Source organism: Dendrobates tinctorius, unplaced genomic scaffold (assembly GCF_039654945.1).
Source record: "Dendrobates tinctorius isolate UK_male_01 unplaced genomic scaffold, ASM3965494v1 ptg000223l, whole genome shotgun sequence".
Classification (NCBI taxonomy): domain Eukaryota; kingdom Metazoa; phylum Chordata; class Amphibia; order Anura; family Dendrobatidae; genus Dendrobates; species Dendrobates tinctorius.
Window position 1 is genome coordinate 4,990,554 of NW_027361890.1, and position 23,191 is coordinate 5,013,744.

General features: G+C 46.6%; 1 protein-coding gene across 5 annotated transcripts in view; it reads left to right on the top strand.

Annotated features, from left to right (window-relative positions):
- The window catches only part of KIAA1755 (KIAA1755 ortholog), a 96,162-nt gene that overhangs the window by 43,210 nt on the left and 29,761 nt on the right, over positions 1 to 23,191 (top strand). For all 5 annotated transcript variants that reach the window (XM_073555264.1, XM_073555267.1, XM_073555268.1 and 2 more), the window contains exons 7-10: positions 6,669 to 6,755; positions 9,901 to 10,017; positions 13,129 to 13,227; positions 13,317 to 13,465. In XM_073555264.1, coding sequence (XP_073411365.1) covers positions 6,669 to 6,755; positions 9,901 to 10,017; positions 13,129 to 13,227; positions 13,317 to 13,465 — 452 coding nt within the window. The remainder of the gene's footprint in view (positions 1 to 6,668; positions 6,756 to 9,900; positions 10,018 to 13,128; positions 13,228 to 13,316; positions 13,466 to 23,191) is intronic.

Sequence of the window (23,191 nt, forward strand, 5' to 3'; positions counted from 1 at the left end):
TGCCCTGACTAGGTCCAGCTTGTTCAAAGACCGCTCCCGAGGGTGAGCTGGGCTCGGGCAGAAGGATGGCAGAACAATGTCCTCATTGAGGTGAAACGAAGATACCACCTTCGGAAGAAAAGAGGGCGGAGGCCGCAGAACTACCTTGTCCTGATGAAGGACCAAAAAGGAGAGTGGCAAGAAAGTACCGCTAATTCCGACACGCGCCGGATGGAGGTAATGGCCACCAGAAAGGCCACTTTCCAAGAAAGGAGGGAAAGGGAAACGTCCCTGAGAGGTTCAAAAGGAGGACCCTGCAGAACCTGAAGAACCAAATTAAGATCCCAAGGATCCACGGGAGCTCGGTACGGAGGAACCGTGTGAGCCACACCCTGGAGGAAGGTTTTGACCTGGGGCCAGGAGGCCAGCGTTTTCTGAAATAAAATGGACAGTGCCGAAACTTGACCCTTCAAGGAACTGAGAGCAAGCCCCGCATCCAGCCCTGCCTGAAGAAACGCCAGAATAGAAGGGAGTGAAAAAACCAAGGGCGCGATGTCATTGGCCTCACACCAGGAGAAATAGGCTTTTCCAAGTACGGTAATAGATCTTCGAAGAAGGCGGCTTTCTGGCGTGGATCATGGTATGAATTACCCGATCAGAGAATCTTGCCCGTCTCAAAACCTCGGTCTCAACAGCCACGCCGTTAAATTGAGCGACCGAGAATTGGGGTGGCAAATCGGGCCTTGAGACAGCAGATCTGCCCGTCGGGAAGCTTCCAGGGGGCGTCCGCGAGAAGGTTGACAATGTCTGCGAATCAAGACCAATTCGGGGCGATGAGGATGACTGGAATCCCCTCTGCTTTGATTTTCTTCAACAACTTGGGAAGAAGAGGCAGAGGAGGGAACAGGTAGGGGAGCACGAACTGTGACCAAGGGACGGCCAGAGCGTCGGCGCGCACTGCCAGAGGGTCCCGAGACCTGGACACGAATTGTGGGACTTTCCTGTTGAGGCGAGATGCCATGAGGTCTACATCCGGGGTTCCCCACCGACGGCAGAGCAGATGAAACACCTCCGGATGTAGGGACCATTCCCCTGCCGCGAGACCCTCGCGGCTGAGGAAATCGGCGGCCCAGTTGTCCACGCCGGGAATGTGAACCGCGGAAATCGTTGGAACAAAGGTCTCTGCCCATTGAAGAATTCTGGACACTTCCGCCAGGGCTGAGACACTCCGTGTCCCCCCTTGGCGGTTGATATACGCCACCGCTGTGGCATTGTCTGTCTGAATCCTGACAGGCAGGCCCTTGAGGCGCCTTTCCCAGTGGACGAGAGCTAGATGGATCGCCCGTATCTCTAAGACATTGATCTGCAGAGCTGATTCCTGAGTCGACCATCGACCCTGAACAGTGTGATTGCGGAACACTGCACCCCAGCCGATGAGGCTGGCGTCCGTAGTGACAATCTGCCAGTGAACGGGAAGAAAAGACCGCCCCAAGAGAATGAGGGGAGACGTCAACCACCAGTTGAGAGACCGCCTGATCCGGCAGGAAAGGCGAACCGGACGATCCAGAGACAGAGCCGACCTGTTCCACATGGACAAAATGGCCTGCTGGAGTGGCCTGGCGTGAAATTGGGCAAAGGGAACTGCCTCTATCGCCGCCACCATCTTCCCCAGGACCCTCATGGCTGTCCTGAGGGATGGAAATCGTGTGATCTGTAATGATCGCACGCCCTGCTGCAGGGAAAGAATCTTGTCTTGTGGGAGAAATACCCTTGACCGACGAGTGTCGAACAGAAGGCCCAGAAACACAAGGCGTTGAGTAGGGACCAGACAGGACTTTTCCCGGTTGACGATCCACCCAAAACTGGACAGGGTGTCTAGAACGATCGACACACTTAGGCGGGCCTGTTGAAAGGAGGGGGCCTTGATCAGGATATCGTCGAGGTACGGAAAAAGAACGAGACCTCTGATCCTCAACAAGGCCATCAACGCCGCCATAATCTTCGTGAAGACTCTGGGAGCGGTGGCGAGCCCGAAAGGAAGCGCGACGAACTGGTAATGTTCGTGAAGAATCGCAAACCGCAGGAACTTCTGATGTCCGGGAAATATGGGCACATGTAGATAGGCATCTTGGATGTCTATGGAACCCATGAATTCCTGCTCCTCCATGGAAGCAATTACCGAGCGAACTGACTCCATCCGGAAGTGGCGAAGGCGAACTCTCTTGTTGAGTAACTTGAGATCCAAGATGGGTCGAACTGTCCCGTCCTTTTTCGGCACCACAAACAGGTCTGAATAAAACCCTGTGAAGCGTTCCGATTCGGGAACGGGCACAATCACCCCGGAACTGAGAAGAGAGGCGATGGCCGAACCGAACCCCGGGACCAAGGCCGGATCTCTCGGCGGACGGGATTGTAAGAAACGATCCCGTGGAAGAGAAAAGAACTCTATTTTGTATCCTGTTGATACAATCTCTCTGACCCAAGCGTCCTCTACTGAGGCGAGCCAGACGTCGCTGAAGAAGAGAAGTCGACCTCCCAATTGGAAGGGACCCACGGGAGACCGATGGTAGTCATGCGGACGTAGACCGTCCAGATCTAGACGGTCTTCCCTGGGAAGAGTGGGACCGCCAGGACGGAGTGGGCCTGAAGGAAACCTTCTTTCTTTCCTGACGTGCCTGTGGCCTTTGCTGGTTGGAAGGGTTTTCCGCCGTATTGAAACGGCGGAAAGTCCGAAAGGGACGAAACTGACGACTTGGAGGAGGTCTGCGAGGCTTGGAGGGGAGAAGAGAACTCGTACCTCCGGTAGCGTCCTTAATAATCTGATCCAATTGTGATCTGAAGAGACGCACTCCCTGAAAAGGTAGATTGGTCAGAGACTTTTTAGAGGACAAGTCCGCCTGCCAGGCCTTGAGCCAAATTGTACGTCGGATTGCCACGATGTTACTTGACGCCTGAACTGCGCAAGATGCGGCATCCAAGGAGGCAGAAAGCAGATAATCCCCCGCATGGGAAATCTGATTGGCGAGATCGGCCAAATGCTCTGGTCGTGCCTTATCCAGAATGCCCTGCCGAAGGTCATCTGCCCAAGTGGATATGGCCTTTGCTACCCAAGAAGAAACAAAGACTGGACGTACCGCTGCTGATGCCGCTTCGAAGGCAGATTTTGCTAGAGATTCTATGATCCTATCATTAGAATCTTTTAGCGACGCCACACCTGACAGCGGAAGGACCGAATTATTAGAAAGTCTGGACACGGGAGGGTCCACCGAGGGAGAAGCGGCCCAGTTGTCCGTGAGCTCTTTAGCAAACGGGTACAGCACGCCGAGACGCTTTCCTCTTTGAAAGCGTCTGGTCGGATCTTCTCTCTCCTTTGTAAAAATCTTTCCAAACTCAGAATGGAAGGGAAACACCCTGGATGGTGTTTCTGCCCGTCTGGACGAAACCTCCTGATCTGAGGATTTCGCAGGGGCGTCAGCGATGTCAAAGGTATGGTGAATCGCGGCAATGAGGTTTTGCACCGTAACCTTCATGTTCGCATCCTGGTCCGAATCCAGCTCTAAGACCCCTTCCGATTCCGAAAGCGCTTCGCCTGACTCGGGGGAGGAGGCCCGAGAGGGAGACTGCTGGGGACTATGGGGTGAGGTAGTACGAGGGGAGGACTCCGTCTGGAGGTCCTGCCTGGGCCTCTTGCGACTGCCGCTGGCTGGCTCAGATGGGACGTCCTGAGACGTGCTGGGTCCCGCCGAAGCTCCCAAGGGCAACTTGTCCAGAACGGCTACTAGGGACTGAGACACCTTGATGAGGTCTGCCACTGACTGTGATTGAGAGGAGGCCCAACCCGGCATGGGGGGCTCACTCGCCCCTGGGGCTATGGATGGCTCCTGAGCGGCGTCGGGCGTTGGACATAGTGAAAAGAGAGGCAGTGCCGGCCGGTTGGGGGACAGAAGGCAGAGAAGGGTGTCAGTCTGCAGGTGCAGAGCTACTCACGGTCCGGTGTCCCCAAGGGCGACGCTCTCTGATCTGGCTGCAGGATGAGGCCAGGCCAATCCGGCTGAAAAAAAGCCCAGCGACCGAAATCCGGCAGGGAATGAGGTCCGGCTGGCAGGCTGAGAAGATGGCGACCACCAGGGAAAGGGCGCGCTGCCAGAGGGAGAAGAAGGGCGGAGCTCGCCGCAGAGATCCCCTTAGCACCACCCGCTGTCCAATAGCAGGCTGGTGTGAGGCAAGGGGGCTGGGAAGGCCTAGGACGGGCGGGAAAGAAGCCCGCTTAGAAGAAAGGGGCAGGGGGCGTGGCCGCGACGCAGTGGTAGGCCCGAGATGAAGCCGGGGCCTAAATTAATAGCGCCGGCCGCCTGTCAGCAGGGGGTCGGCGCGGAAGACGCGCCGCAACCCCGGGCCGCGTCCCTGCTTCCCACAGCCCAACCCCTGTATACCCCTGCCGGGATGAAGAAAAAAAAACGGGGGGGGGGGGCGCAGAACAAGGCCCGAAAGAACAGGGGCCTTCATGGATGCGGCGACCGTGGGGAGAAGCGGGCGCGCAGGCCCTACCGTGGTCCCCTGGCGACCGCCTTAGGATGAAAACGCCGGGGGACCGCTAGACCGCATACTCACCCTGGCCGGGGGCCACAATAAAGGTACCTGAGAATCCCACGCTGTCTGTCGTCTTTATGGAATCCACGCCTCGTCCAACCGTCAGGCTCTGGTAGGCGAGATGGTGGGAGGCGGGGGGCAAGGACCGTCCGTATAGCTGGCACGCACCTGTGCGAGGCTCCTGGTCCTGACGCGGAGACCTATGATGATACGTGGTGGCAGTACACGCCGTACTCATAGTCTCTTTGTGGGAGTACGGATGTGACTGTTCACTCCGTATCCCTCCGAAACCTGTAAAGGAACGACGCACGACGAGGTAGATAGGGGTCTAATAAAAGACCCGTGTCCACCTCCTACTGACACTAAGCTAAACTGAGGAACTTCCTGCCGGTCGGTGGGGTGTACACTGCGGAGGAGGAGCTAACCTTTTTTTGTGCATAGTGTCAGCCTCCTAGTGGCAGCAGCATACACCCATGGTCTCTGTGTCCCCCAATAAGGCGAACGAGAAACCAAAACCACGGTCAGGTAGACCAACAAAAATTTCGTCCAAACTGCCATGAAAGTTGTTCAGGATGCAAAGAAAAACCCACAAGTAACAGCAGCTAAAATATTGGACTCTCTGAAAACTAGCGATGTGGCTGTTTCAAGATGTACAATAAGGAGGCACTTGAAGAAAAATGGGCTGCATGGTCGAGTCACCAGAAGAAAGCCATTGCTGCGCAAATGCCACAAAGTATCTCGCCTACAATACGCAAAACAGCACAGAGACAAGCCTCAAAACTTCTGGAACAAGGTAATTTGCAGTGATGAAATCAAAATTGAACTTTATGGCCACAACCATAAATGTTACATTTGGAGAGAGGTCAACAAGGCCTATGATGAAAGGAACACCATTCCTATTGTAAAGCAAGGAGGTGGATCGCTAATGCTTTGGAGATGTGTGAGCTACAGAGGCACAGGAAACTTGGTCGATGTTGAAGGAAAGATGAATGCAGCATGTTATCAGCAAATACTGCTGCGCGTGGGACATGTTTGGACGTTCCAACACGACAACGATCCAAAATACAAGGCCATGTCAACCTGTCATTGGCTACTACACAAGAAAGTGAAGGTTCTGTCTGGAGTGGTCATCTCAGTCTCCTGACCTCAATATCATTGAGCCAGTCTGGGGAGATCTGAAACGTGCAGTTCATGCTAGACAGCCCAGGAATTTACAGGAACTGGAGGCTTTTTGTCAAGAAGAGTGGGCAGCTTTACCATTTGACAAAATAAAGAACCTCATCCACAACTTCCACAAAAGACTTCAAACTGTTATTGATGTTAGAGAGGGCAATACACGGCATTAAGAAGTGGGGTATGTAAACTTTTGATCAGGGTTATTTGGTTGTTTTGGGTTGTAATTATTATTTAAAAAGAGAAATCACAGTAGTTTGGCAATACAGTAGGTGACTGTACCCAACCACTAACCATGAGTGGAGAAAACGTTTTGGTGTTATCATTCATATTCTCTGAAAAAGGTCAAGAAAGCAAAAATTCAGCCAGGGTAGGTAAACTTTTGAGCACAACTGTATCTGTGTCCCATCCCCCAACACTACACTGAACCTAGGTGTTAAGGCCCCGTCACACTTAGCGATGCAACAGCGATCCCGACAACGATATGACCCAGTCAAGATTGCTGGTGCATCGCTAAGTGGTCGCTAGTGAGCTGCCAAACAGGCAGATCTCACCAATGACATAGCGGCGGTCGTTACTTACCTGTCAGATGAGGCGATGAAGACGCCTTCCCGCCCGCGTCCACGCGTCGCTCGTCTCCACAGCAGGAAGCTGACGACGAGAAACGGCCCAGGCTGTTCTCGCGCGATCAGCGATAATCAGCGGGGGAGCCGGTCGGAGGTAAGTATCACACATAGCGATATCGCTGCTGCGTCACAAAAACAGTGACGTTATAGTGATATTGCTAGCGATATCGCTTAGTGTGACGGGGCCTTTAGTTAGAAGAAGCCTGATGGATAAGTATAAAAAGTCTGTGCACTGGACCTAATAAAGGTTGAACAGAGCCAAATTGTAGTTACTCCTGATTATTTCACTTCCTTCTCCAGGCTTCTTCTCCCGGTTCTATTCAGAACACTGTTGTTCTTGTAGAAAAGGAGACAGTTCCCCTGCTGGACAGGATGCCTGGACTTCAGGTAAGTCCTTATTTTGTTCCTCCCATCTATATCTCTGCAGTCTAATTAGAATCCAATAAAAATTAGCTGTTTACCATACACATCCCAAGGACAGGAGAGCTACTATTTCTGAAAGTTAGCAACCATATTTCTTCTTTATCCTCATCCATTATCTTTAAGCCAGCCTGTACTTTGGTTATAGCATATACACACACACATATTATATTATAATATATATATATATGTTGGACAAAATAATGGAAACACCTGGAGACATCAACAAAAGTTAGTTTAATATGGTTTAGGTCCACCTTTTGCGGCGATTACAGCCTCAATTCTCCGAGGTATGGATTCATACAAGTTGTGAATTGTTTCCAAAGGAATTGTAGCCCATTCTTCAGTTAAAACACCCTCCAGTTCTTTGAGCGACGATGGCGGCAGAAATCGATGTCTAACTTGAATCTCTAAAATCGACAATAAATGCTCAATAATGTTGAGGTCTGGGGATTGTCGGGGCCAGATGAGATGCTCAACTTCATTACAATGTTCCTCGTGCCATGCTTTAATGATTCTAGCTGTGTGAATTGGTGCATTATCATCCTGAAAGATGGCGTTCCCCTCCGGGAACAGTGCTTGAACCAAAGGTTGCACTTGGTCGCCCATAATGCCTAAATAATCGTGGCTGTTAATTATTCCATGAAGGGATATCATTGGCCCAGCGGATCTCCATGAAATAGCACCCCAGATCATCACAGAACCTCCGCCTTGTTTTACAGTTGGGAGAAGGCAGTCTGGATGGAATGCTTCTTTCGGCTGTCTCCAAACGGACACTCGGCCGGAAGTTGAAAATGGAGTAAACGATGATTCGTCTGAGAATATCACATGTTTCCACTGCTCAAGGGACCAATTCTGGAGGTTTCTACACCACTCTAAACACTTGGAAACATTTGTCATTGAGATCAGTGGCTTTCGAATTGCAGTTCTTCCGTGGAATCCAGATTTGTGCAGCTCCTGACGAACAGTTTTCATGGAAACTGGGTTCTGTAGGTGTTAATTGAGCTCAGCAGTGATTTTCGGAGCCGTGGTCTTGCGATCCTCTCTCACAATTCGCTTTAGAGTCCAACAGTCTCTCTGTCAACTTCGACTTTCGGCTGGACTGCTTTGCTGCAGACGTTTTTCCTTCTCTTTCAAACGCAGTCATTACTTTGGAGACAGTACCTCTTGACACACCTAGCATTCGGGCACTTTCTGTTACACTAGCGCCTGCCGTACGAGCACCAACAATTTGGCCTCTTTGAAAATCTGAGAGGTCTGCCATCAGGTTCTCATCAATGTTCTTACAAGTCTGCAAAACAAACAGTTAATTTAAGTACACATATCACATAACACAAATAATCAACTATAAAACATTACCATATGTCACGGTAATGTCGAAGATTATGATGCCAAAATGTTAGGTGTCTCCATTATGTTGTCCAACCCCTGTGTGTGTGTGTGTGTGTGTGTGTGTATATATACATATACACACACAGTGGAGAAAAAAAGTATTTACTCAGCCGCCAATTGTGCAAGTTCTCTCACTTAAAAAGATGAGAGAGGCCTGTAATTGACACCATAGGTAGACCACAACTATTAGAGTCAAAATGAGAAAACAAATCCAGAAAATCACCTTCTCTGATTTGGCAAGATTTGTTTTGCAAATTATGATGGAAAATAAGTATTTGATCATTAACAAGTTCATCTCAATATTTTAAGTCTTCACAAGGTTGGCACACACTGTTGGTGGTATGTTGGCCCATTCCTCCATTCAGATCTCCCCTAGAGCAGTGATGTTTTGGGCCTGTCGCTGGGCAACACAGACTTTCAAATCCCTTCAAAGGTTTTCTATGGGGTTGAGATCTGGAGACTGTCTTTGCCACTCCAGGACCTTCATATGCTTCTTACGAAGCCACTCCTTCGTTGCCCTGGCTGTGTGCTTGAGATCATTATCATGCTGACAGACCCATCCACGTTTCATCTTCAATGCCCTTGCTGATGAAAGGAGGTTTCCACTCAAAATCTCACGCTACATGGCCCCATTCATTTTTTCATGTATATTGATCAGTCGTCCTGGTCACTTTGCAGAGAAGCAGCCCCAAAGCATGATGTTGCCACCCCCATGCTTTACAGGAAGTATTGTGTTCTTTGGATGCAACTCAGCATTCTGTCTCCTCCAAACACGAATTTTGTTTCTAAAAACAGTTCTACTTTGGTTTCATCAGAACATATGACATTCTCCCAATACTCTTCTGGATAATCCAAATGCTCCCTAGCAAACTTCAGACTGGTCCGGACATATACTGGCTTAAGCAGAGGGACACGTCTGGCACTGCAGGATCTGAGTCCCTGGCGGCATAGTGTGTTACTGATGGTAATCTTTGTTACGGTGGTCCCAGCTCTAGGCAGGTCATTCACTATGTCCCCCCCCCCGTGTGGTGCTGGGATTTTTGCTCACTTTTCTTGTGATAATTTTGACCCCACGGGGTGAGTTCTTGCGTGGAGCCCCAGATCGAGGGAGATTATCAGTGGTCTTGTATGTCTTCCATTTTCTTATTATTGCTCCCACAGTTGATTTCATCAAACCAAGCTGCTAGCCTATTGCTGATTCAGTCTTCCCAGCCTGGTGCAGGGCTACAATTTTGTTTCTGGTGTCCTTTGACAGCTCTTTGGTCTTCACCATAGTGGAGCTTGGAGTGTGAATGTTTGAGGTTGTGGACAGGTGTCTTTTATACTGATAACAAGTTCAAAAAGGTGCCATTACTACAGGTAATGAGTGGAGGACAGAGGAGCCTCTTAAAGAAGTTGTTTACAGGTCTGTGAGAGCCAGAAATCTTGCATGTTTGTAGGGGACCAAATACTTATTTTGCAACATAATTTGCAAAATAAATCTTTCCAAATCAGACAAGGTGATTTTCTGGATTTGTTTTCTCATTTTGACTCTCATAGTTGTGCTCTACCTATGATGTCAATTACAGGCCTCTCTCATCTTTTTTTTAAGTGGGAGACCTTGCACAATTGGTGGCTGACAAAATACTTTTTTTTTCCCCACTGTGTATATATAAAGAAAATGTTTACATTATCTAACTCTGACAATGTGTTTCCTTTTCTTGAATGTTTACACCTATAGGTAGAAGTCCTGACTTCATTGAAATCTCTAGGCAGATATGTGGACATTGGACAGCTGACCTGGGACCTTGGAGGCACCTACCCCTACTGCCACAGCGAGTGGGTCCAATTTTATCAGGTGCCTCTGCCTGCTAACACTAAATATGTTGCGGCTTAGTATTTTTTTGTAGCATCTAATGTCTTGAGTTCTCCAGTGAATCTCTCTTGTGTGAATGTCCAGGACCTTGTTCATTATGACAGCTGTCAGGAGTACGCTTGTCATACTGGATTTACTTTGCAGTACATGTCCTCAAACCTCAATAACTCACACATGTTCTTTTCTGTGCGATTTTTATACAAGCAGAAAACTTGTAGCTAAGGGTATACAAGAACTGTGGCAAGAGAGCTTGCAGTAAGAAGGAAAACCTTTACAGTTCTGCTGTTTTATGCTAAGGTAGACAACGTTTAAAAAAATACATAAGCCCTGGCCAGGAAAAAAATGAAAAATTCCATCCAACCCCAGATCAGACAAATTGTTTCTTAAAATATAGCCTCTTATGGCTTTTTCCATCTCTATGTACTTAAACTATGTCCTGAGCTGGAGCAGAAGAGTAGCTAAAAGGATAAGGGAACAACAAATAATTCCAGCGGGTTCTTCCTACTTGGTAATTAAAATCCATATTATTTTTCCATCTTTAAAATGATCCATTTGGCAGAAATCCTTATTATATACAGGGCACACTGCTGCTGTATGCGTGCAGACAAAACGTTTTCGACCTTCTTTGGTCTACTTCAAGATCGACAAGACCCTGTGTATAATAAGGATTTCTAGTAAATGGATTATTTTAAAGCTAGAACAATAAAATGGATTTTAATTGCCAAATAGGAATTATTTGTTTTTCTCTGTGGATATTGCATCATGAGTGTGCCTCTATTTCAACTCAGTGCGGCAGTGAGCAGATCTCCTAAAGACAACAGACTGGGTGAGTTGGCTATAACTGTACTTAAAGGGATAAGGGTCCCATACACAATATATAGCTTTCCCACAGATGTTGTCTATTCGATGGTTGGTAGGGATGTTACTGTCGACGGAACAGGTTCGGACAATGTTAGTCTAATTTGTATGGGTGCTGTAAAGAGATATTCCCATCTCCAAGATTTTATCCCAAAATGTAGTAGGTGTAATAATAATAATATTAGCAAATACTTTCAATTATCAAAACAGAAAAACTATACTACATTTCTATGTCTCTTTCCTCAGGTCCTGCAGGACCTTTAGTATCAATGATTACGACCACTGATATAGTGACAGTTAGCTTGTTGCTAGTGGTCGTATCCATGGATACCCAAAGTCCTGCAATGCCTGAACATGAGGAAAGAGACCTAGCGAATCAGAAAAACTACACTACATTTGTAATTGGATGTATTTGCTAATACTATTATTATTACACCTATTACATATTGGGATAGGATCTTGGAGATGGGAATACCCCTTTAAGTACACCAGTGCCACACAGAAGTCTGGAGGGAAAGTAAACCAACACTGGTAATAGTCCCCACTTCCTTCCTTGCTGCATTGACCATCTGGTCAATATGCATTACAACATTTACCCTGTAGTGGCCCCTGTCATTGAAATGTATAGCTACTTTAGACTCCTTCCAGACTCCAGTAATAATAGCTGACTATTGAAGGAGCCTATATTCAGATCCATATTTTTTTTCAAGAAGGCATTATCATGTTGAGATAACTCCCTTCAATTACATAAACTAAGATCGATGTTAAATTAAAGCTGTCTCACACTGAAAAATACTACTATCACACTTGCTAGTTTTAATATAAAATAGTAAAACCCTATAATGTACAAAACGTTGTGATCCTTCCCCTTTCACTCTTTATCTTGTTTTATTCTCATGCTCCATGATTACTTGTGTAGGTAACAGCAGGTTCACAGGATGCAGTAACGAGACACGAGACTGAGTGTTGTTTTGGAAAATAACGTTTATGAACTGGAGCCGCTAGGGCTATACTGAGCAACCAAAAAGGGGTAACACTAATTGTCCTCGCAGGGACTCAACAACAATAACAACACTTTTCTTTAACGAGAATGTGACTGACCCAGCAAGGCCGGCTATTATGGGGCCACGAAACGGCCAACTACGGGTCCTTATTTCCTAAAGTCAACTTATCCTTCCTGACGTCCCTCGGAGTCGCTAGTGTGGCTGCTTTGATGTCACTGATGTGGCTGCTTTGACGTCACAGCCGCTGAGCCCAGCTGTTGAGGAACTGTCGTAGTCTTCAGGTGTCCAGCACCCAGGAGAAGTTGGGGCACAACAGGCCCTAAGGGAGACTTTTGTTGCGGTAACCCACTGTAGCCACAGCAGGGTCCCGTTCGTTAGCAAGTCCACGGGGACTCCAGTCTCCCCTAGCAGGGTAGTGACGTAGTCTGGAAGAGTGGCGGTTGGTAGGCCACGCGCACAGACTGGGCCTGTGCAAAGAGTCTCTCCATAGGCAAGGAGCAGGCCCCAACTGCCAACTGTAGCGGGGTAATGGCAGTCCTGGGCGGTGATGCACAGGCCGCAACTGCGGACTGTAGTGGGGCGGCAGCGGGCAGGCCGCCACTGTGCGCAGAATTGAAGCGGCGGGAGACATCGGACAGGCCGCAACGGGCTGGAGCACAGCGGTACAGGCTGCAGACAACCGTGGGCAGGTTGTGTCCCCGACTTGGCGGGGGGTGACAATCTCTGGTCGGTAAGGTCGGTACCTCCTCTCTGACGGGCACCGAGGATCTCCTCTCTGCTGCCGTTCTCCCCTCTGGTCACCGTTGACTGCTCTAGCTCTCTCACAGTCCCACAGCCTCTTGTTCAGTGTCTGGCGTGCCACCAACTGTCTCCCCTGCGTGCCCCCTGCTCCTTTTATACTCGCCCCTCCCCTTGCTGCCCAGTCACACTCAGTCATCTGCTCTCCTCCTTTGCTCCCTGGGTACTGTTTCCCTAGGAACCCAGATGGCGGTTCTCTTTGTTCCAGCCCAGACAACCTATGGGGGTCCTCCTCCCTACACTTGTGCCATCCTTTCCTTCTTCTTTTTAAAAAGACATAAGCAGACCTGTGCTACATTGAGAGGCAGTTTATTGTATTGTATACAGTGTAGAACAAATGTCCTGATGTCTCTGCAGCGGGCTTCGCCACATTTTATCAAATACGATATTTCATTTATTTTTCTCACAGAAGAACTTACCTTATGTATTTCAGAAGCTTGATGCTTTCTCAGCAGATCTCCGAAAAGCCTCTGACTTACTGCAGCATGCCATTCAAGAACTGGGTGAAGGCGGCACTCTACAGGATTCAAAGGTAATAGATCTGGCCAAAAAGGTCAGTAGTGCTTGTGATGTAGATGTATGTGATAGGTTGATCAAATATGTTATCATATATCTTCACAGGAAGCAGAGGAAAAAATGGGTCAGTACCGGGAGCTGATGAAGGTGGTTCTAAGTGACTCTCGTTTAGTTTCCTTACAGCGGGAAGGAGGGACAACGTTGGCCAGACTTCGCAAAGAGGCAACTCGTTTCTACTGTTCCCAGGATGTCAGGTAACTTTAAATCAACCAAGTCTGTTAATGTGTCAGGTAAATTCAAAAAGAATATCTTATTTATTTCATGTTAGTGACATATATTAGATAGAAGCCTATAGAAAAGAAATAATGTTTTATTGACTTTTTTATTTATTCTTTAAAAACTTTCTTCCAATCAGCCATATTAGAGAAGCACATTTTTCCTTTACAAGGCATATGTGCTTTGTTGCAACTGGCATTAAAGGTGTGTTCACTACCTGGACAAACCCTTTGTAAATGAATTAGTCCCCATTGTAAAATAAAAAAAATCACTATTACTGACGCCATTTCAGCAATGTGGGTGCCAGGTCTCCCAGGCTCTCATGACTTTTTTGTGCCATGCAAGCCCTGCAGCCAGTCAGCTACCGCACTCTCCCTTTTTCTGTTTGTCCGACATTCATCCGATGTAAGTGAGAGCACAGCAGCTCAATAGTGGCCGTTGATTGACTGCAGGGGCACAAGGCATAACAATGTCATGAGAGTCCTGGGATATGCGCCGGTGTTCCGGAGATGTCCGGAAGGTGAGTATATGGTGTTTTTCTTTTAAGAGGGTGACTACTTCATTTAAAAAAGGGATGTCCAGGTAGTGGTTAACCACTTTATTGAATGCTACTGGACAGAAAAGTGTCCTTTTGTTGCATCATCGAAAGGAAAACATAGAGTACAGCCTCTGCAGTGACCAAGGAGTAGCAGCAGAGATGCGCACAGTCGTACCTGTGTGTATAATATATATATTTATTTTACTATCCTTATTTTGGCTTCCAGTTGTGCACCTTAGTCATCATATGTCACTAAGTTTCCTGTGTGCCCAGTAACAAAAAATAGATGATTTTGCTGACTATGCCTAAGTATTGAGTGTAGCTACTCAAAGGGAAAAGTAGCTTTTTTTTTTTTTTTTCTTTTTAAATTCCATAAATCTGTATTTTAAAATATCTGTTTACATAAAGAGAAATGTTTAAAAACTAGTGATTAGCGAACATGCTCTGATAAGATGTTATCCGAGCACGCTTGAGTGCTAACCGAGTGTTTTCGACGTGCTTGAAAAATATATTAGAGTCCCCACTGCTGCATGTCTCGCGTCTGTCAAACAGCCGCAACATAATTGGGGACCACCAGTTTGTTAGGCAATTCCCGCACGTTCACTCATCACTATTAAATACAGTAATATTTTGTTGACGAGCAATACTAAAACTATAATCCCTTCGTTCCATGACCTGGGTCTAGCAGGCAGGGCCGGACTGACCATCTGGCAAATGCCATAAGGGCCTGTCTGGTCGTGGGCTGCCTTGTCTGCTATGTTGTGCTACGTCACTTTCCCCAGCAGGCCACGGGTATCATTAGAAATATTGGTCTTGTAGTAAATCTTGCTTTCCTCCATCCAGGGTAATATTAGTAATGTATCCCCATCTGGTGCTTGGGAACAGGGACAGCATGGGCTTGAGTGATTTCAAATTCCAGGGCTGAATTTCAGCCCCAGTCTGTACCTGCTAGCAGGGCATGATGGGAGTTGTAGTTTCATAAGAGCTGCAGAGACAGTGGAGAACATTGAATGTGTCTATTTTATTAATCTATGCCAAACGGTTAATGCTCTTAACACCATAAGGAAAAGCAGCATGTGATAGTTACAAACTGAGAAAATGATATGTCACAGGTGTTTCACAGTGTGTAGCCACAAAACACAGTTGCTTTGATGAGCTAGATCAGAGGGTCTTTAAAAAAAAAACCAAAACAAAAAACAGTATTTTGATATGATTTCCATAATACCGGCTGATAAATTCAGTTTATACGTAATATTAGGGATCCGAGGCTTCGATTAGTGAATAATATATAAGATCAGTTTTCTTTAAATCAAAATTCACACATTTCAAAATACTAAGAAACAGAAGCTTGTTCTGTGAAAATGGTAAAAAATAAAAGTTCACAAATGCTTCGTTTCCACCTACTGTACTTGGTCATTTGGCCTTGCTTCCCTTCAGCATGGCAGACATATGCCCTATGGGAACTGATGCAAGAATGGATCTCATAGTTTGCGGGATCATTCGCATGCGTTGAGGGATTCAGTTGTTGCATCAGACCCTTCAAGGAGCCACATGAGAAAATTCTACATGTTGCGTTTTTGATCCAGCTTTGATATAGAAACTAGTGAAAAAGTCTGATTAAAATACCATTTTGCCATCGGTTGTCTTCATTTGATGCACAGGAATAGTGATCGGGTGGCCTATATATATGGAAATGGATGATAAAAGCAGACACATGGCCCAAACACTGATGACACACTGATTCAAAACACTAATGACACCGGCGTAGGAAGTATTCAAAATGGTATAAACCTGGACAGCTTATCAAAAAATCACAGACAGACAATATTTCTTTATAGGCACATTGGTAAACCATAATAAATCATTATGATTACAAGTGATCTATGTCTGTAGCCCATAACTGTGATATGAAGACAATATCTACAATCACTGTGAATAGTAGATTGATGATAATTACTGTCAAAATAACCTAAATACAAAATCACAGACTCCTTAAAAATTTTACGGACATGGTAAAAAAGTACCCTATTTTTTACGGGCTGTCCTGGAATTTCTGGACCGGTACCTCGGTGGGACATGGGAATGAGGCCTTAGTCTGTGGAGTCTCATACTGAAGCCCAATAGGCTTACAATGAAATAAGTAGCTCCACTAGACACAACAGCTACTGTGCGTGCCAAAGAAGAAGAAGAGTGCTCATATGGCACTGAAAAAGGTGCTAGAAACTGGAAAAGATGGCCATTGTTAAGTATAGCACTTACACATTACTGCTAGTGATGAGTGGTGAGCGCACGTGCTGGGATAAGGTGTTATCTGAGCATGCTCGGGTGCTAACCGAGTGTCATTGGCGTGCTCGAATAATATGTTCAAGTCCCCACAGCTCCATCGTCTGACTGAGAGAGAGTTAACTGTCACCTTCTGCATCCTCTGTCTTCCTGCCAAATCTCCCCAGTTCCCGTGCACAGTCCCTTTTATGTCAGTCATGCCCCCTTCAGTTCTGTGCAAAGGTTGGTCCAGGTCTGAATGCCTTCCCCCCCTGCAACAATGATGACAGTCCCTTTGGTTCCGGGACCGGCACAGGAGAGGCATCACCGGCCCGGTTCATCTTCCTACATCAGTGAGCAACATTGCTTGATGTATGAGTGAATGAATGATGTACCAATCAGCTGTAATCTGTGGGAAAGCTCCCATAAGGGTGTATTCACATACAGCACATTGGTTGCAGAAATTTCCATTCATTATTGCTACCAATTTCTTCCTTTGCTATATTTTTTTTTTTTGCACTTCTGTCATAGGTGAAGTGTCCATGAGAATCGTTGGATAGTTGGTTTGTAGTTTTGCACACTGATTTTGGGGAATAAGACAGTTTTTCTTTTTTTTTTCCATCTGGCTCCACTTGGTGGCACTGCAGCCCAGTTGTGCTCTGTGTTAGCTAGGGTTGCAATAAGCCGAGCATGCTCTCACTGGGGAGACATAGGTGCTAAATACTGCTCATTACATGTCCTCAGAACACTCCGCTCTTGTCAACAACCAGGCCTTTAGCACAGGCATGCCTGGAGGAGCTCACATAAAACTCTGCTCCTGACAGTGACTTAAACAGCTTTTGGTTAGCAGTCAGGAAAAAGAGTAGCAACATTTAGTATTAACCCTTTAAGGGTAAGTTAATTTATACTCTGTTGCCCATATTAAGCCTCATCTTAGCTTCAAGTCCATATCAAAGCAGTATTCCAGTCTGCAAAAGTGATCACCTATCTATTATTGTAGTGGCAAAGATAGACAAGCGATGTGTTCGTCTACCACTCCCATAGACATGTAAGGCCTGTTTCACACATACGTTTTTGATGTCAGTTGCAATCTGCGAAAATGGCGGAAAACGGATCCGTCACCGTTCTCACATCAACGTGTGCCACCGGACCGTTGTTTTGATGGATCCGGCGAAGGGTGAAATTTAAAGGAACCGCTGACTGAGAGAGAGAACCCGGAACGGCATTCAGGGTTAAAAATGTTCCTGGAGAAAAGCTGCCGGGCCTGTGCAGTTGAAAATAGCGGACCGTCAACAAAAAAAGTTGCAGAGTCCGTCTCATCCGCCCGGGGAACGCTAAAATATTGGCGGATTCGTCAAAAAACGGGTGTGACGGACGACAGTCAGTCAAGATCCGCCACTAATGTAAGTCTATGGGGGGAAAAAACAGATCCGCCCCTTTTTTGGCAGATCCGTTTTTTTCAGAAATTGGCGGATTTTGACTGACACAAAAAAACTGATGTGTGAAACAGGCCTAATGCGTGACCTGCGGTTCCATTCATTTCCTCCTGCCTGCAGTCTTGTGACCAACAAAGAACCGGACTCTGGTGATCAGTGGAGGGTCCCAGTTTGAAAAAGTTAAAATAATTTTTGCATGCTGTAATACCCCTTTAACATCACATATATCTCTTCTGTTTTCATTTATTTCAAAAGATGGAACAAGGCAACAGTTTTTCTATTACTCCATGTACTATTATGATGTGGGGTTGTTTGTATACCCCTCCATACTTTTTATATGAACTTTTGGCTTATTCCCTAACATATACCACAGTTTGAAGGAAAGACATTGCTTTCAAGAGCAGACTTGGGTATTCACTATCCAGAAAAAGGGAATGGATCCCACTAATAGCCCTATCGTAACTGTATCTGATGCCCCTTGCCCTTCAGACTTCTTGAGAATGAAGCCTAATACTGGTCCCAGCTGTCTGTCAGGCCCATTGACTGCTGCTCTATTCAAAATTGCATGTCTGTGCAGTGGTACAGTCGTACATAACAACTAGTATTTTTCGCTTTGTAAGACGCACTTTTTTTCCCCTAAACTTGGGGGGGGGAATGGGGGTGCGTCTTACAAAGTGGACATGCTTTAATTGGTGTAGGCCGGCCACAGGGGTGTCCGGGTGTCTCCGGGTGCCCGGCGGTGTTGTAGGTGTCTCCGGGTGCCCAACTGTTTCTCCAGGTGCCCAGCAGTGTCTCCGGTGCCCAGCCCGGGGCTCTGCCAACATTTTGCGACAGGCCAGAGCCCCTGGGCACTTTCTCGGTTCCCTCTGTGTAATGGACTCCAGCAATATGGCCGCCGCCACCAGGGACAGCGCATGTGCTGATGGTGATCTCAGGACTGAGATCTCGAGAGATGAGATCTCAGAGCTGAAATCTCATCTTTTGAGATCTGTCCCGAGATCACCATGTGCGCCTGCGCCGCCCCGGCGGCGGCCATATTGCCGGAGTCCATCACACAGAAGGAATTGTGAAAGTGCCCCGGGGCTCTGGCCTGTCGCAAAATGTCGGCAGAGCCTTGGGCTGGGCACCTGGAGACATCGCTGTGCACCGGAAACACCCACAGCACCGGCCAGCACTGCCGGGCACCCGGAAACACCTGGTAGCAGCACAAGCCCCCCCCCAGGTAGCAGCACAAGACCCCCTGGCAGCATGCTGCACATCAGAGAACCCCCTCATCCCTTCCTGCGGCCTACAGCATCACCCCACTCTTGCCTCCTCCAGCAGCGACACTGGGACCCTGCTTCACCGCAGCCACCACCCCCGGTAAGCAATAAGACGCATGGATTATAAGAAGCACCACCATTTTATTAAAAAAAATATTTTTTTCTATTTTTCTCAAAGTTTGGGGTACGTCTTATAATCCGGAACGTCTTATAAAGCGAAAAATACGGTATTTACTATAATTACTTATTAAATTATAATTACCTAGCCTAAAACTTAAAATGTTTACTTTCAGATGGTTTTTGTGCTAATATTTAAAATGACTCTGTCATGATGATCAACCCCTCCATCCAAACCACTTTTATTGTCAAGTAGGCCTTTGAAGAACATAAGCCAATCTATACTTTTATTTATAAAATCTGAAACTCCGTAACCTGAATAATCCACATTTTAATCCTTAAAAGGGAATATCCAAAACTTTGTAAAAAGAACAAGAAAATGTGCCTAAAGATTAACAGGCAGGTAGTTACTACCAACGTGCAGACTGGTTAAAGACCGTTCCTGCCAGCAATTCAGCTGCCTCTGCTGATGTCACATCAACAGAGCCACTCTTTTCACTCTGCTCTGCTAATAGGACGGACCTGCGAACGTCATTATGATTGACAGATGGATCCCCGCTGCCTGAGTGGGGGAGCCGGCAGTCAATCAGAATGACGTCGGCAATCCCGCCCCATCGACAGAGCAGAGTGGAAAAGAAGCTGTTACTTTGTCGACATGACATCAGCAGCGGCAGCTGAATCGCTGGCAGGAGGGGTCTGTGACTGCTCTGTGCCAGTGTAGAATGGCACTAGGCACAACAGGCAGGTAAGTAACTACCTGCCTGTTAGTGTTTATGACTCGCCCCCATAGGCCGCGGGGTACTCGGTGTTGGGCCTGTTGATTACAATGGGAGATGTCACAGCGGCAGTGACCTGGTCCGTGGCCTCAGGCGGTCAATGTAAAAGGGGGTAGAGTGATGGGGATAAAGTTATTGAGATGATTTGTGACGCCACCTGTGGTTTCTGGTCAGTTTGACCAGCGCTGCAGGGTTGCTTCTCTGGGACAGATGGTGTGGTGCAGCAATGATGTTGAAGCTCCCCACAGGTGGAGTTGTAGTCCCAGGGCAGTGTAGATGAGGTTGGCAAGTGGGGAGATGGTGTAAAGAAGCAGAGGTAGCAGAGCCGGGTGTAAGGCGCAAGAATAAGTGTAGGACACAAGGGCATGTAGTTCCAAAGCTTTACTCACAGTCTGTTGCGCATACAGGTGCCCACTTTGGTGCCGTGTCCTCCAGGTCAGGGGCTCAGCCAACTCCCAGGCAAGGTAAGGTACACCTTTCCAGCACTCCTCCAACATGTGCCTTCTCTGAACGTCTCCACACTAGCGCCTAATCTGAATTACTTGTAGTTGGGTATTAAACTTAAGTTCCTCCTTCTTGATGTTATTTAGAACTCTACTTGTACGGCAGACAGCTGTAGCCTGCTTCGGGGACTCCTAGCTATGAAGTCCCGGCTCACTCGCGTTGCTGTTGTGCCCCCCATGTCTTAGGTGGGAATAAAGTGGTGACAACTTCTATTCCTCCGGTGTCTGCTGCAGGAACATCAGTATCCATACAACCTCGGGGACCGGACCCCGGCCATGCGCTTTGAACTTGAAGAAGGGCTCTGCTCTGACCCTAGTCCTTAGTTCTCTTCTTCTCCTAACGTTCCGTACTAAACTATCTTCCTTCTGAAGAATCAGGCTTTCTATGGCTCTTTCCTGTGCCAGCAGCTCCAGGTCACAGGAGTCTGCTGCAGCACTTCCTTCACTCCATCCCTCTCAGGGGATCTTCTCTCACAGACTGACCTTTTCCTAATATTCTCCCGCTCTCTTGTGCAGTCTAAGCTCCACCCACCTCCCAGCACTCTTCGTGTTCCAAGCAGGGAGCCACCAAAGGTGCTTTGCTACACTACTATGTTGTGTGGGATGCAGGTTTTGGAGTGAGGTCAGGTGTCTCCACCTTACCTGGATAGTGGGGTACCACACCTCAGGAGGAGGTGCATTATCTCTGTGGCGACTGAACCCTCAGGGGCGCCACATTTAGGCCACATTTTTTTTTTCACAAAGTCCTGGATATCCCCTTTAAGCAGATGAGCCTGAAGTACTCTAGTTATTATCAGAGCATTTACGAAGCCTCTGAAGATATATCCCTGATGGTGCCACTCCTTTCCGCCAAACACTGTGTCCTCTTGATATTGTTTATAGCACTTTAGCGCTCCAGCCAATCACTGGCCGCTGATAGACTGCAGCGCCCACATGACATAATGTCACGGGATCTCTCGGGACACAGCACTTGGAGGGGAAGAGTGGAATTGCTTCGGGAGGTAAGTATGCTTTCTTTATTTTATTAGACACATTAGGGACATTGAAAAGGGATTGTCTGGAAATGAATAACCCCTTTTAATAGCTTAAAACTGTTTACGTATATAGATTTTTATGAAAAACTAGACTTTCATACAATAATTCACAAGTGTCTCTGACTATCCTTGATCACAACATTTGAAGGGGTTCTCTGGGCATGGGGGAAAAAAAAATAAAGGAAAAGACATCTTGACTAATTTCCTAAATACATTTCATTAGCAAATTACAATCGTTTTTTCTAGGGAGGCAATTGACAGAATTAAAATGGCCGCAACCGTACGCTTACAGAAACCTGACATAGAATGTTAGTACCGGTGTCTGAGCATGTGCAGTAGGAGCTCCTCTGCTGTGACCTGGGGGATAACCTATGCAATGTATAGTCATTCAGAAAGACATGGCGCTCAGAAGTTCGAGAGGATGCCTTTTTCATCATTACTTCTGGAATCTCAGCAGTATTAATTATTAGTTTGCAATTTTTTTCTATTCCTGGAGAACCCCTTTAAGCTCCACTCTGTTCTGTGTGAGAACATCCCATATGTTATGCAAAGCTGCATGAACCACACCTATCCTGTTGGGATAGTTCATGCACCAGGCCCATGAAAAAAGCTAGGCTGTTGGCATGTATATAGGAAAGTCTAAAATATATTAAACCTTTTCAATAAATTGACTGGGTTAAAGTTATTGATTGGGAATATATTTCCAGTGGATCTAAACACTCAAAAACACAAAATGAAGTGCCCCCACTGTGTAATGTCTTAAATACGACAAAACTATAAAATTCAGATCTAAAAATTCTCTATAGAGAGGTTTATAGTGGTTTACAAGCCTGGCAGAGACACAATATTCATGAGCCATTGAAAAGGAAGAATCCATAAACCTCTATATTATGTACTTAAAACGGATAATAAAGAAAGGCGGGAGTCCTTGAATTTAATGCAAGGACAATTAGGCAAATCAATCTAGATCACAACATTCACATTGAAGGTCAACTTGTAATTTTATGTAGAGAAGGATGGTGCTTGTTATTTAATGGTAGGAGATGTGCAGGTAAATACAGAGGTTATGAGAGTCCATAAATAGAGCCAAAGTAGCCAAACATGACTTTCATCTTGCATTCTAGTGGCGTTATCTCTGAGCTTCCTGTGTACATTGGTGAAATGCAAGGAATCATAAATGCTCAACCCTAAACACAGCTGCAGGCTACTAAACAAGTACTCAGGACTGCATTATACCAGAATATGCCCTTTATTATACATTCGAGGACCCCAGAGCTTCCTATGTATAGTAAAATGGCTACTTAGCCCCTATATACAATATGATGTCCCCACTGCCTATATATAGTATGATCGTCCTCACTGCCCCCTATGTGTGTGTGTGTGTGTGTGTGTGTGTGTGTATATATACAGTCATGGCCAAAAGTATTGACACCCCTGCTATTCTGTCAGATAATACTCAGTTTCTTCCTGAAAATGATTGCAAACACAAATTCTTTGTTATTATTATCTTCATTTAATTTGTCTTAAATGAAAAAACACAAAAAGAATTGACCTAAAGCCAAATTGGATATAATTCCACACCAAACATAACAAAGAGGGTGGACAAAAGTATTGGCACTGTTCGAAAAATCATGTGATGCTTCTCTAATTTGTGTAATTAACAGCACCTATAACTTACCTGTGGCACCTAACAGGTGTTGGCAATAACTAAATCACACTTGCAGCCAGTTGACATGGATTAAAGTTGACTCAACCTCTGTCCTGTGTCCTTGTGTG